Here is a 16,478-nt window from a genome sequence, read left to right on the forward strand (position 1 = left end):
AAGAAAGCAGGGACTCTCACATTGACTCCATGTAGTTGATTTTTTTTTAGGGGGAGGAGAGTTTACATTAGAACAGGCTCAATATTGTGGATTACATCTACTATCGCTTACTTGTATTCAAACACTTGCTTGATCCTCAAGAAACTGTTTCAGAGAGGCCATTCAATCAAAAAGCAGTGAAAGAAAGCACTGTTAAATAATCTTGTGTCCATCCAAGTCTGCGCTCTAATCCTCTTTTTTTTTAATGAGCAGCGGTCAAGGATAAGACCTGACCTTGGTGCTTTGGAATGACATTCTGCCTTTCTCTGCCTTTAAAGGAGATCACAGAGAAGGGAGTGAGAACGTTTCTTCCACTTAGATTATAGTTTTGTATGAGGAGAACCTTTAAATAGCTTTTAATTTTGTTACATTTGAAATGGTGCGTCAGCTACATGTTTTGAAGGAATAGTTCACTTCAAAATGAAAATTACTGAAGAATGTTGTAACAAAACAGTTGATGGACCCCATTGACGTCCATGGTATTTTTTTTCCTACTATGGAAGTCAATGGGGTACATCAACTGTCTGGTTACCCACATTCTTTAAAGTATCTTCCTTTGTGTTCAGCAGAAGAAAGAATTTAATACAGGTTTGAAACAACTTGAGGGCGAGTTAATGATGACACAATTTTCATTTAGAAGTGACTTAATGTTTAATTAATAAAGCTCGGTCTCATAGATATGCATGCTACCATTCAACAGTTTAAAGTCGGTAAGATGCTTGGTGAGTAATAAAAGAAGTCTCTTCTTTTTCACCAAGGCTGGATTTATTTAATTAAAAATACAGTAAAACAGTAAAATTCTGAAATATTCAGATATCTATTCAAATGTATTTTATTCCTGTGATGGCAAATCCATTACTCCAGTCTTCAGTGTCACATGATCCTTCAGAAATCATTCTAATATGCTGATTTGCTGCTCAGACATTTCTTCATGTTGTTGATGTTCTTCTTCTTATTATTTCAAAATAACTTTTTGAAATTATAATATTGAAATCTAGTTTTGCATATAAATACCTGAGATAGGCACTGGTTTGTACTTTTGGTTCAGAGTTTAGCATTAACTTGTGTGAATGAACTAGTGCTAATAGGATTAGACTCCAAATTACAGGATTTAGTTTCTGTATGCCAGTGTTTTCCAGGCATATAGAGTGACCTTCATAAAATCCCTCTGCCCAGTGTGATAGCAGAGTGCTTGCGCAGCGAGGACCACAATACGAATGCGGTGTGCTGAATGAAAGAAATGCCTATTACACTTGTTCAAAGACATGTTCAAAGAATGTAAAAAAACAAACAAAAAAAAAACCTTGCACAACCAACATCTGCGGAAAGCGGAGAGGTGAGAGAGAACTGCAGAAAGCTTTATGGGTGAGAAGCTTTTACTGACAGGTTTGGTGGAAGGCCATATCATTTTATTGACAACGTGAAGTCCCCGTCATCCTGGACTGTCACAGGATTTGGTGCTCTTAGAAGCTTCTACATCCTCTTAGCTTGTGCTTTTTCCATTTGGAAAAGTGCATAGTGAAAGGCATTTTGCAATAAAAAGACAAGCAATGTATTTTCTGACACTTCTCAGAGTCCTCTGTCGGTATGTGTGTATGGGGGGTTGGGTTGGCAGGGGTCTTAAGCCAGTGTGTGAGGGAACTGACCTCAGCAGTGATTGCAAGTGAAGTCACTAGAGCATGGTGCAACTCCCAAGGTTCAGTTTGACCTTTAGGCGTTAACACACTTTATTTCTCACTCCCAGTCTCCTTGAGACACACGTAAATGAACTGCGCTGACTTCAGTGAATTCCAGGGAGCTCCTCCTCTCAAGAGTGCGTGGGAATCCTGCTTTTGTGACCCAGGAAGTGAGCTTCAGAATGGTTTCAACAAAAACTCTGTGGAATCAAAAAGAAAAAACAATGTTTTCTTTATGCATTTGTAAAAATTGCAAATTAGATCTATTTAATGTCTCATTTGTTTCTCCTACACTGGAATGGGTGTCCTTGAAACATTTGTCTTGTTGGGGTTTTTTCCCCCCTTTGGAGAAAAGTATTTTTTTATTAATACTTTAAGTCATCTTAGATTGATTACATTGATTAATTGGGACAGTATGTAAGTAATGCTGTTCTTTTGAACCATCTCAATTTACAATAACATAATAAGCAGCACAACTGTTTTTAACATTGATAATAATAACAACAGCTTCATGAGCATCAAATCATCATATAATAATTTCTGAAGGATCATGTGACACTGAAGACAGCAGTAATGATGCTGAAAATTCAGCTTTGCATCACAGGAATAAATCACATTTGAAAACATATTCAATCAGAAAATTGTTATTTTAAATTAAAATATAATTAGGCTAAATATAATTATAACAGATTACAAATCTGATTAAATCTTCTTTAAAAACTAAATGTTTTTGTAATCACCTGATAATAGTGAAGAAAGCTTAATTAGTAAAAGTAGTGAAAAAAAACATTAACCCCATGTTTGTAAAAACAAAACAAAAAACCTTGAATATTGGGTCCTTATTTTTTATATCCAATAACTATAGATGCAGACTTTCCATTTTGCTCCAAGCTGGTCTTTATTTAGTCACTGAGAAGTCAGTGTTTAGCAGTGATGCCTAACAGGCGGGTTTGTCTGATGGAGGGAGAATGATGATGGGCACCGTGGGCCCCTCGATCGCTCTCTCAGTGACCAAATATGGGTAGTCTGCAGACTCAGTGCTTATGGAGGAGACATGGGGCACGGAGTTGGCACAGCTCAGGCTAAGCGGAGCCTCCGGTCTCATTCATAACAAATCTGTCCATCAAAAGCCGATGTCATGCTTATTATCTTGTGGTGAGAGACAGGACATGCTATGTTAGGACTGTAGTGACAACTAAATCTATATTAGCTCTGACCAGAGCATTAATCAGTGACATCATCATTTCTGTAATGTATAAAATGATGGGCTGGTTCGTGAAATGGAAATTCACCCTATGCGTCTTATTGATCTTCCATACATAAGTTTCTTTTTTTTTTCTTACATTAAGACTAGTAATTTTTAAATAAAATATTGTAACTCAATCTTCCAGTGAAACAACAGACTTCTGGTGACTTCTCCAATAACTGTGTCCAGTCACATTCAGATCTGCTCACATTCCAATTAACAACCGATAGATGAACCAAGTCTCCTACATTTTTTTTTTCGATAATCCATTTCACTTGCATGTACATCACAATATGAAAGAATCCACTATAATCAGGTTGATTTTTGACTTGAATAAAACCATTAGATAATTGGTTTTATTTTATTCCCCAAAACATGCTGAATAACAGGTAAAAAGATTCAATGGCAGCATGTATTGCCCATGTGTTTTTTAAGAGGTGATGTAGAATGTGCTTGCTTACAAAATTATTTTTTACTATACGAATAATTAATTACATCAATGGTTTGGTTTTCGTAACATATTGCTTGCAGCAAGCAGCATATCATCAAAGAAATGAGAAAATTTCATTTTTGAAGTTGTTTTTCAAAGCATTGTCTTTTCAAAGGGGGTTTTGAAAATGCACTAAACCGTGACCTAAAGCGGGACCTTGAGAAAACATCAGTGTTAACGAAACCGCTGCTCAGCAATCTTAACCTACTGTTATAGATTAACTGTGAAGGTTTCCTTGAACTCTTTGAAGTCGGTTTATTCAGCTGAAACGCAACCTCACCTCTAATACCTGAACTGTGGGCCAGATCTAGAACAATGCTAGGCCTATCATGTGTTAGTTAAACATGACTTATCATATTACATTTAAAATAATGTGCATATATGTGAATTAAAATCAAAGCTTGATGTGGTCTTTCTGTGGGAAACGTGGAAGGATGTTGTAAGGGTTGCCTCTGAAAAATGCTCTTTGAAGGGTTCTTGCAGATAAGGTCAAGTGAATGAACTTGTTGAATTTTCTTCTTTTATCAGAAACTATTGAATGTTTAACTGAATAAACATCCTATAGCATATGAACTTGCTTTTTGATCTCACCCACACACAAAATAAACTCTTATACAGAGGTCATTTTGTGCAATCTACAATTAGAATCGTTTGGAGTTGTTACTTTGACATAGTTACTGTATGTTGTTTTTAGGGCCAAATCTCTAGAAACAGAATGAAATTTCACCTCACATCTTTCCTCAAAAGTAAAGTGGATCATGTTTATTCGCTGTCACAGAGAGCAGGCTTTGTTGAATTCCAAAAATCTTTGTATTCTGCAAATCTCGAATTCTCTTTCATCAAAAGCGGGTTGACAGCCAATTATTCTGCAAAATGTCGGACTTTGAAGATGAGGCAGGTACTTCAGCTCAGATCTGAATCTTCTGTCATTGTTGGTTAATTTCTTCACTCTGACATGGCTTCATCTTGCAGTGTGAAGACGCTTTCTTCGCTTGTTACGTTTCATAAAAGCAGCTCTCACAAATCCTTCAAATGAAACCGAATCATTGGTAGAGTAGTTGTTGATCCATATTTGTCAAGGTTAGTATTTGAATAATCAGAGGTCACACATATAGGTGTGTGTCTGTGCTGTAGTGGTTTAACATTGTGAATCTTCCTCAGTGACCATGCTAGATTTGGATTGATGGGATTTTTTTGAGAATTGTAGGTGTAAAAATACATGTAAAGCTCTTAGAAGGTGCTACTAGCAAGCTTTACACACATGCACATTTACGTAAACTATAAAACATCCAGACTTGTGCGTCTCGCCCTTTGCATGAAAGGGAAACAGAGATAGTTGGATGTGACGGGTTTGCAGAGCGTGACAACTGGACAGAGGAGGAAGGAGAGGAGGAGTGTGCAGGGTGGGTACAGCCTGTGTAGTGTTGCCAAAAGCAAACAAACCACAGTCCACTGATAGCTCAGTACAAAGAAGCCAGAACAGAACAGACCTATGGATTGAAGTCTCTCTCTCTCTCCCTTGCTCACTTCCTCTCTATCTCTTATTCTCTCTTAACATGCCAGCTGGACTGGACTGGACAAAGAATCCCAAATGCTGATTGGATGGGTCTGTCAGACAGATCAATCTTTCTCTTTGTTATACGAAGATTTTTTGTGTGTGTGTGCAGCGTGTGTGTAAGACTCACAATTTTCCATTTCCTGTTGAAACAGGACATTAGGTGGTACTTATCAGGGTTTGTCCTTTTATTAAATAACTTTTGGCACATTTCACAATTATGGTAACTTTGGTCCATCTACGGTGTTTTTCTTATGAGGTCTCTCATATATGTTAGACTAAAATTAAAGTAGTATTAAAAATGTCTAGTTTTAAATGCATCAAATCTAACCCCCCCTTTAAAATAGTAATTTTGGCCAGAATCTGTTGATTTTACATTAAATCTATTTGATCTAATTGATAATTATTATCAGGTTTAATTTGTAATGTAAACAATATTTGATCACTGTTTTAAAACATTTATGTAAAATATTTATGCAATTTTTATGTAAAAATGTATAATAAAAAATATTTATGTTATTTTCTATAATAGCTGTGTCCCAAATTTTAGGCACAAAATGGTTATGAAAACGTTAAGAACAAAAAGAACAAAAAACTCAAAATTCAATTTTTACATTTTATTAAACCATATTGTTTAATTTTGACAATTTTGACAAAAAAATTACATAATTCTATCTGAAGTATGAATATTTAATTTAACATAGATACTGTATATATGTGTGTGTGTGTGTGTGTGTGTGTGTGTGTGTGTGTGTGTGTGTGTGTGTGTGTGTGTGTGTGTGTGTGTGTGTGTGTGTGTGTGTGTGTGTGTGTGTGTGTGTGTGTGTGTGTGGTCATTTTCTATAATATTTGTGTCCTACATTTTGTGCACAAAATGGTAACCAAAGCTTACAGACAAGGTAAAAAAAAAAACCCAAAAATCTATTTTTTATCAAACCATATATAATGTATTCACATAATTGTATTATGAATTATGTATATTTAAATGAATATAGATATACATTTTTCCATTATTTGCATTCCTACATTTGTGTGTGTTTGATGTCTGTGTGTGTGGCTGTCTTTGTGTGCAGATTGTAACTGGTAGGGATGGCCTCCAGGAGCGAGCCCTCACTTTGAATCGCATTTCAAACGCTGACGATAAAACAGCCTAACACAGATAGAAAACAGACAAACCTTTTTTATTTTAATTAGAAACGAAGCAATAAAATCTGGACTTTCCCTCACCGCTGTATCAGAGATTTTGACTGATTTCACACTGTTCTTGTTGAGATGAATAAGGTACCCTTTATGAATTCGAGAATTCAGCTGCATTAAACCTCAGTGGGCCATATTAAAGCTATTACTTCATAGAGAAAGCCTTTGCATGCTTCTAACAAAAATGTATGGATTTAACTTTTGTACGTTTGTACATGGATTGATACAATCAGTGCACAGCAAACAATTCATATACTGTAAGATTGATCCTTTCCAAATCATTACTACACCTTTGATACTAATCTTTAGCTGATTGTATGTTCAATTCTTCTTTTTTTTCTGTAGGGGGCAACACGCTGAAGAACCAACATTTCCGGCTAAACTGGGCATGGATATCCTTGGAGAAAGAGTACTACCAGGTTGATGAAGAGGCTAAGTTTCTGGAGGTGGTCTTGAGACGTAGAGGTTACCTTGGCGAGACCTCATTTGTTAGTAAGTGATGTTAAGAGAGTACTTAATTTCCCATCATGCACTACTGATAATATTTTATGAAGAAAAAAGCCTTTTTGTTGTGTGAAATAACCGTGACCTCTAATTTGCTGATAAGAGTCTCTTTATAACATCACTATTTTGGTTTCTTTGAACCTCTCTAGATGTTGCTCCTTGTGTCCTCAGATTTGGTTACTTGATTTGCATCAAGGCATAGTTACGCTTCCGCCCACATACACAATGATAATACTAGTTTTTCTGACATGGTTTTAAATCAGAAACCCTCACACAGATTCTTCATTGCTGGTCCCCTAAGGGCAAAGTTGAGTTTCTGTAATCAGCAGGAAAAAAAATATTAAATCCCTATAAACAGGAACCTCACATGGTAAAGGTCAAAGATCAGTGTTTAGTTATTGGATTACCATAACTGCAAAAAACAGTTAATTAATGGGAGGAGACCACATAGAGATGCATTTTTGCTGTATTGGTTCGGATATTCTCAATTGATATTAACATTTGCTATGTTATGCAGAAAATAATGGACTACAGCTTTACATTACTGCCGACATTGAACCAAGTATTGGTCATGATAACTTTTGGATTAGGGTTTATTTTATATTAATTTACCAGCTGACTATACAGTCAGTACTAGTGGTCGCCAAGGCCGATATATCTGCCAATATTTGGCATTTTTTAATAAAGTTTTTCTGTTTGGCAGATGTACCTTAATTTCACTAACCATGCAGACTTACTGTAGTCAAATCAGCGGTAAGATCTTCTGATGTGTGTATTTGTAGACTGCAAACATGTTACTCTGTGCCAGACGGTCCGTCCAATGCGAAATGCAGACAGGAGATTTCAGCTGTCATTGAGACACCCAATCGACAAACTTTAAACCCTATAGATTTCAAACTATGCTGCGGTAATTTTCTAATCATTACTATTCAGTACTGTTAAAAAATTTGGGGTCAGTAAGATTTTACTTTTTTTGAAAGAAGATTCACCAAGGACACATTAAATTGATCAAAACATTCAACATTGATAATAATAAGTAATGTATTTTGAGCACCAAATCAGCATATTTGAATGATTTCTGAAGGATCATGTGACACTGAAGAGTGGAGTAATGAAGCTGAAAATTTAGCTTTGCCATTACAGGAATAAATTATGTTTTAAAATATATTCAATTGGAAAATAGTTATTTTAAATTAGTTATATTTTAAAGTATATACAGTTTTTACTATTTTGTTTTTTTGGGTAAAATAAATGCAGCCTTGGTGAACATAAGTGACTACTTTCAAAAGCACTCAAAAAATCTTATTTACCCAAACCTTTGAACAATAATAAGGTTGTCAGATATATGGATCTCAAATTTAAGAATTTTTGAAGAACAGCAAAATTTCATGAATTTGTGAAAGATTGAGCTTGTGTGGGAATCAGGGAAAGAAATGAGCCAAAATGCCGTAGAAACATGACAGCAAAAATGTCCCATAGTATTATATTTCCCCAGGTATTTTTTTTTTGTTATCTTTGATATATTTCATAATATTTAATTCTAATAACTTTAATTCTAAGTCTGAATTATTTGGACAAACGTTTTATATGCTTTGGACAAATCGTTCTTATTAATGTAAAAAAAAAAACAACCTGAAAGTCAGTTCCAAAGGACAAATGTTACTCCTTAACAGAAAATATCAGATTCTGGAATGAATCTTTATCAGATTTTAATCTAAATCTGTTACTGTAGCCCACTGGAAGAGCATGGCGCTAGCAACACCAAGGTCATGGGTCAAGGTCACAATACAGATTGTTTCAAATCAGATTTACAATGATAAACGGGTAAATAATGATCAGTGATGCAAACATAATTCAATTCTGCTGTAAAGCAGCTCTAAAATGAAAAAAGTGTCATTGTTCAGCTGGTCAGTTCAGTGTTGATTCAGTTTTGTTCAATAACTGTGTTAAGTTAATTTCAAGTTCAACTCCGCTATAAAGCAGCTCTGCAGACAACAGTGATGTCATCATCCAGCTCAGTTCAGTTCTCATCCCAACAGTCAGTGTCGGTGCAGTCAAATATATTATATAAACAAACAGTCAATAATACTGCTGAATATTAAGAGTCCCCAACTATGAAGGTCAGAAGTGGCGGCGGCAAGGAACCCAAACTCCATCAGTTGACAGAAATGTTCACCTCTGGCCAAAACAAAACTGGCATGAAAAGACTGTAAAAACAAAGGTTAGACCTCTGCATGAGACTTGCAGGATCACACTGACAGACCTCCACAAGTTCTTATCACACAGATGAATAATCCATCCACCATTCCAAAACTCACCTTGGTTCCGGTCCAGGGTCTATCGGTGAGACGGGCTGCTGTCCTGCTGTTCGTCTGCCACTCACTGGGCCTGGATCACAGACCTTCCTGTACTGAAGCGAGGAGACGAGGAAGTCTTTGAAATCATGATTTTTATTCAAATATTATTTTGATTTTTCACTCCCTCCCTCAGTTTCTCTTCAAGGGCTGATGTTCTATGAATAATTGCATTTTATGCTGGCATGCACAGGCAGGACATGACAGGACCCCTCCTTTTTATGTGATGTACCTTAATATCAAAGCGCTTCTTTCTAAGTTTGCTTCAAAGTAGTCTTTCTTCTTTCGGCAGCTCAATTTCTCCTCCTTTGCCAAAGCTCATCATTATGCGTCCATCATAACCATTCTAGTCTGGCCTTTCCCCTGGCAGTTTTCCCCAGAAATTCTTCTTCTTTCTCTGTTGATTTATTTATTTATTTGTGGGTTGTATTAATATCTTATTTTGTTGGTGACCTTTGAGATTTCTGTGTTGGAAAGTTAGTGTTCTCCTTGCCTTACAGTTGCTCACTAGCTGACAATGCCAATCTTGCACACCTGCCGTGAAGCTCCTGGCATTGTAAAACCCTTTTCAACCCAATTGGACAGAAATCCACCAGTGGGACTATGAGTATCTGATCTTCTGAGGGATGTTGATGGACTTGCCTTCTGAGTCTTAATCTTATTCTCTTTTTATAGAACGACACACTGCTCTCTTTGAAGCTTTTTATTACCGAATGGTTGCGTCACACATGCTGCAACTTCTCTACATTGGGCTATTAACAAAGCTCTGCTGTGATTTATAGAAACACAGAAGATGTGATATAAATAGGAGATTTTGCCAATCCCTTGCAGCAGTCTGTCAAAATGACACTAACACCGTTTTTGTCAAAAGTACATACGTAAAACATTATGTTCTTAGTACTCCAAAGGAAAAGATTGTATTCATTTGTTTGTTTTGTATAGTTCCAGAAAGAATATCTCAGCAAAATTACAGAAACAAAAAAATAATAAATAATAATAATAAATGATTGTACATCAAAGTCTTAAAAAGACTTATTAAAAAAATAAAGATTGTTGCAGAAATCAAATAATACATTATTATCAATGAATTAGTATATAAAATAATGAATGAATAAAAATAAAATTAATAAAAATCCTGAACATACTATTTACATTTACATTTATTCATTTAGCAGACGCTTTTATCCAAATCAGTTAAACTAACAGTCAGACAACAATATGCAAGTGCTATGTCCCTTCTCAGTTTAATCTAACGCAGTATATGTATTTTTTTTTATAATAAAAAATAGAATAGAAGAGAAAGTGTTAGTATTACTGGATCAAGTGCTGCCGAAAAAGATGCGTCTTCAGCTTGAAAGTTTCTTTCTTGAAAGTGGCTACGGATTCAGCAGCTCTGGTTGAGGTTGGCAGGTCATTCCACCAGCAGGGAACAGTCATGGTAAAGGTCAGAGAGAGATATTTTGCGCCTCTTTGAGATGGCACCACAAGACGACGTTCACTTGCAGAGCGCACGTTTCTTTATGGCACATAAGTCTGAAGTAATGAGTCTAGGTAAAAGAGAGCAGAGCCATTGGTTGTTCGGTAGGCAAACGTCAGTGTCTTGAATTTAATGCGAGCGGCAACTGGCAACCAGTGCAATTTTGTGAGTAGAGGAGGGATGTGTCCTCTCTTTGTCTCGTTAAAGACCACTATTACAGTAAACATTTTCTAACTCTGTTTACCTTAAATCTAGCGCTTAATCTACCATTTGATCTACTAACGTTATAAAATAATAAATGCTTTAAATGCTTGATTTAAAGTTGATTTACTCTTACATTCTTAAGGTATCGGCACCAAAGATGGTACGGCTGAAAAGGACAAAGATTTTCGAGGAAAGGCCCAGAAACAAGTCCAGTTTAACCCAGGTCAGACCACTGCTACTTGGAAGGTGCGCATCTTGTCGGACAGCCTGTACGAGCAGTCCGAGAACTTCCAGATTGTCCTGTCAGAGCCTGTCATGGGAGCACTAGAGTTCCCAGAGGCAGCAACGGTGGAAATCGTTGACCCCAGAGATGGTGAGCTCACAAAAAAAAACATGGGTTCCAGGTGCTGAGAATGGTTTAAGGTATAGCAGCAAAGATTAGTATGGGTGTTCAAATGCCAGACTTTTTTAAACAAATTTCAACTTTAAACAAACTATCTCAAATACTTCAGCCAGTCATTAGAAATGTTGATTTAACATGAACTATGTTTGGCCTTAAATAGGTGATGTGTTTAGTCTGTTACTCAGTCTTAGGTTTCTAAGGACAAAATAAATAAATAAATCTAAGGACATTTCAACTGTTCAAAAGTTTGGGAATGGTAATGGTTTCTTATGCTTACCAAGGCTGTGTGTATATATATATATATATATATATATATATATATATATATATATATATATATATTTCATCAAAAATACTGCTGTAAAAAACATTAACCTTGTAAAAAATTGGGTATTGTCTGCCCTCAGTGTCACATGATCCTTGCTAAATCATTCTAATACATTGAATTGATGCTCAAGAAACATTTCTTATTATTATTCATGATGAAAACATTTGTGCTGCTTTATATGTTTTGGTTTAAAGTGTGATATTTTTTTCTGGATTCTTTGATAAATAGAAAGTTCTAAAGGACAGCATTTAAAAAAAATATATATTTAGTAGTGTATATATATATATATATATATATATATATATATATATATATATATATATATATATATATATATATATATATATATATTCTTATATCAGGCAAATATCTGAACTGGCAAATCAAATGACAACATTAAAGTCAACACAAAATGTAATTTGCAACCTATTTTACTCTTGTAAGATTAATTATTGCTGAGTGAAATTCAAATCAAAATGTTGGCCAGGACTGATTTTATCAATTAGAAATTAATTGGATTTTTTAAAATGGTCTGAGGGGATGGGTTGAAAAAATAAGGGATTGCCGAAAAAAAGGGAAATAATGTCAGCCAAAAAAAAAAAAAACGAAGATCATTTATTTTTTTGGGTGGAATCACCCTCAACAATGAAATACTCATAATGTGTATTAAGACAGTAAACAGGGTCAGTTTATAAAACTTTAATAGTATATTAAATTAATGAAATGAGAAATTTTACATTTTATATTTAATTTACTGAGTGAGTGTTACCTGAAGGCAATACAATAATTTGTGTATAAGACAAACAATCCAACCAAGCAAATTTGGAGGAGTATCGGTGGGGGCAGACATCACAGTGGTCACCCTTCTGTGCATTGTAATCATAGCATAATGTCTCCAGAACATCTGAATAACATCCTGGTTCCTCCTCTTCAAAACAGAGCAGCTAAGCCTCTGCTGGCAGGATCTACGGCTGATTTAGCAGGAGCAAGTCCCTTTGTTCTCTTATCTGACTGAATGAGCTTTCTCTATAGATCTTACACTTACACTGCTGTTTTTAAGATGGTGAATTTCACACCTGATGTCCCTAAAATATCTTGTGCTCTTTACTGCTATTACACTTACAAAATAACCATAGTATTATGTTTTCTTTTTTTCTTTTATTCTTTTGACACAATGTTACCATGGTTGTTGTGGACATTGTATCATACTGCATAGTTTGATGGTAGGAGTAAAAGTCGTAGAGAATCGGATTTTAACAGTATTTATGTATTTTACTCGTACTGAATTTAGGCTCAAGGATACGCAAGTAATCAAAAGTTAAGAGGCATGCTAGTGAAAAACAAGAAACAGATGATTTGTGAGGAGAGCAAACGTATTTTCTAAAGTCAAAATAAAATGGAACACCTCAATTTTGCAATAAATCAAGGTCGACACAACAGCCTCAAGTGCTAAAAAATCCTTCAAAAAGGTATTTTCAATGTAAACAGATAAATAAAATAATGTTAAGTAAAATTAAATGGTCAAAGCCTCATCACCGGCTGCGGCCACGTCCTCATCTCATATTTGAAACACCTGAGATTCACAATTACCTGCTAATGCACTCACATTCATGTAATGTAGCCTTTTTTACAATTTTGGGTGAGTAAGGGCAAAAAACACAATATATATATATATATATATATATATATATATATAACCTTCATTTCCCTGTAGATGGCAATACTGTTTCTTTTGTAGTAGGAATAAACTGCTGCAGAAAAAGTTATGTGCCATGCAAAATGTTACGAAGAATTGCATCACTCATTACAAATGTATTTATATATATATATATATATATATATATATATATATATATATATATAGAAACTTTGCACCAGCAAACACTCTTTTTTAAGTCACATTCATCAAAGATCAAGATTCCGGTCTTTTCAATTTTTAGTTCAGTGTTTAATTGAGAGATTAACATTACATAGTCAAGTTGAGCTGGAATGGAGAGATTGATGGAGCAGGATACATAACGCTCATTTGACATTTATAAATTACAGTGATAAGCCTATGTTATTACCTTGCACAAGGACATAAAAGCAACTTTATCCCACAGTTTGAAAGGTCAAATCTCATTTAATTATCTTCTGCCTCTAAGTGCAAAGAAAGCTTCAGATTTGAACAAAGTATATAATCAAGTTTTTAATGTCGTTTTCTGAAAGAAAACCCAGTTAGTGTCCTTAGAGAGCTGTTCAACCATATATTGTCCCAATACTCACTCAAAGTCAAGTCTTATACGGATAAAGGGGTTTAATTTAACTGAAATGACGACCGTGAAGTTGCCAAAGGTTTTTAACCCATGAATACATGGAGCTTAACACACAATAGTATTAACTTTCATGCTATCTTCTGTGTTTTCTTCACTGCTACCCCTATTCCTGTTATTTTTGTATCCATTCCCAACTCTTCTGATAAGAGTTATTTGTATCTCTCCGACTACAATTACTTATCATGAATCTTGGGTTTGTTAAATTATTAAGAAATTCTCAACCTTTTGACGGCAGTTGTGAGAGATCAATCCCACAATAAAAATACAGAAACAGAAACTTAAGTTACACATGCATTTTTAAAAGGTTAGAAACTTTGTTGTTTGCTTGAAGACATAAATTCTAAGCTTTGACAGAACTTTAGGTCTGAAACACAACCGAATCCATCTGAACCGATGAAGCTCCTCACAGAATGATGATTTCAGTAACTCTTTTCTTTCTTTGTCTATAAAGTTGTGTTATTTTATGTGCATTTATACTAAATGTGATAGTTGCTTTTTGCCCCTAGAATGCACAGTGTTCATCCCCTTGGCTACATACTCGATTGAGGAAGATATCGGAGAACTTCTGATTCCTGTGCGAAGATCTGGAGATGTCAGTCAAGAGCTCATGGTGGTCTGCTTCACACAACAAGGTGAATTATGATTGGAAAATAATGAAACTTTACTTAAAGATATTTCCATTCTTCACTAACCAAATCAAACTTTGTGAACTTTTAAACTTATCAGACTTCTTTAAAGTGGTGTTTGTCCCTGACTAAACCTGTGAGATCAAATTTGAATGCTTAAAACATCCTCTAGTCTTCCCTTTATCCTCTTCTGTGCAGGTACAGCCAAGGGCACGGTTCCCACCACAGTGCTTTCCTACTCTGACTACATTTCCCGACCCGAGGAACACCACAGTGTGCTGCGTTTCGATAAGGGCGAGACAGAGAGGCACTGCCGTGTGGTCGTCATCGATGACTCCCTCTACGAGGCAGAGGAAAGCTTTAATGTCACCCTAAGCATGCCCATGGGTGGCCGTCTGGGTCAGGAGTTCCCCACCACTAGAGTGACCATCCTGCCCGATGCAGATGATGGTGAGAATCTTCACTGTGTTGGATGAATTTGATTTGTTTGGCATGCTTGCTGTTTATATTTCAGTTTCGTAATATTGTTTCACCAAGAGAGCGTAGTTTGAGGTTGATGATCAGAGGCATTAAAAAAAATAAAAATTATCCTGTGGGATTAAGTTCTGCAGTACATACAGTATAATCGAAAGAGTTTGTAACAGTTGCAGGACCTTTTGAGTGGGATGTCATGTAATCAGTAGTGTTTTGCACTGCTTAAGCAATGCACACAAAGACTGGAGAATTCTTAGTGTTAAAATATTTATGAGCGCTCTGAGTTTTTAGCCAGGGCATCTTATAAAACAAACTATTCTTTTAAATCTTTGGGGCACTTGCAAACTCAGACGTTTGAAAAAAAAATTCTTCACAGGTGTTTCCATATGAAGCAGCAGTCTGGGAAGCTGTCGGAGACTTTGTTGTAACACAGTCCCGTAGCGATCTAGCACAGAAATCTGAAGGCAAGATCACACTGAATGTTTAATCTAAATTCATAGGATTTATTGAACACCACAGCAAACCTTGAAACGATTTTCCAGCCATAATTCCTGAAGTATGAAAACATAGAAGGGTGCAGCCTCACCTTAAAGTGGGGAGAATGGATTATTTTGTCTGTAGAGAGATCGTTATTATTCCAATATGGTGTTTTGGATTTCTTTCTTTCTTTCTTTTTGGTGCTTCAAAGAGCAACCTGTCTGAACCTTTCAGAGTGAAACTGTGCTTGTAAAAAAAAGATTTTTGAAATGAAATTTTTATTTAATTATAAATAATTTTCATTTAATATAGTTTAATTCATAATAAAATGAAAATTCTGTTATCATTTACTCATTCATGTTGCTCAAAACATTTTTTTTTCCATACAATGCATTTATCATTGAATGATTCGACTTTTATAATAAATACTAAAACCATTCTAAAGCTATGTGTGAAGAACTGACATTGGGTGAGCAACATGATTGGGTGGGCAACAGATCCTGTCGTCTATATTTTATCTTTTAAATTCAATTTGATTTAAAATTACATTATGGGACAGATTTGCTAAACAGGGCAAATAAGCGTGAGAGTGCAATTCCAAAAAAGTGCCGACTGGAGTGGAAAGTTATGTGCATGATCTACTAACGACACTAAATCCTGACAGTAGTTTTGTAACACCAAAAGAGGGTTGGCACTGGCGCAAAATGTTAGTAAATCTGGCCCTAAATGTGCACCAAAAACAAGACTATCCAATATAAAATAGAAAGCAGTGTTCAGTCATGTGCAAACGTGCGTCTGTGCCCCAGAAAGCACCTTATCGCTCATCTCCAGGCGTAGTTACAGGTGCTGTTCTCTATCATATCTCCCCACGGTGCCTCTTTGTTCAGCAACACCTCCGGGCCTCCCCTCCCTTTACAGCTGCCCGGCTATCTCCTGAGACTGATGCTTATCCTACACAGACAGGGTACACTGGAAGTAAAAGATCCAACAAAAACCGCTGATTTTTAATTTCTACCAACGTGAAACTTGGATTCTGTTGGGAAAAAAGGAGCCCTCAAGTTTGTGGGAGGTCTGAAATCTATTTGCATTTATACACACACTCATGCCAGAAGA

General features: G+C 35.7%; 1 protein-coding gene across 1 annotated transcript in view; it reads left to right on the plus strand.

Moving 5' to 3' along the window:
• frem2b (FRAS1 related extracellular matrix 2b) overlaps positions 1-16,478 on the plus strand; it is an 87,328-nt gene that overhangs the window by 35,853 nt on the left and 34,997 nt on the right. The window contains exons 3-6 of the mRNA XM_077208076.1: positions 6,549-6,695; positions 10,885-11,115; positions 14,295-14,420; positions 14,613-14,864. Of these exons, the coding sequence (XP_077064191.1) occupies positions 6,549-6,695; positions 10,885-11,115; positions 14,295-14,420; positions 14,613-14,864 (756 nt within the window). The remainder of the gene's footprint in view (positions 1-6,548; positions 6,696-10,884; positions 11,116-14,294; positions 14,421-14,612; positions 14,865-16,478) is intronic.

Source organism: Siphateles boraxobius, unplaced genomic scaffold, assembly GCF_051911475.1.
Source record: "Siphateles boraxobius isolate OS27281-9 unplaced genomic scaffold, OSU_SipBor_1 6, whole genome shotgun sequence".
Taxonomy (NCBI): Eukaryota; Metazoa; Chordata; class Actinopteri; order Cypriniformes; family Leuciscidae; genus Siphateles; species Siphateles boraxobius.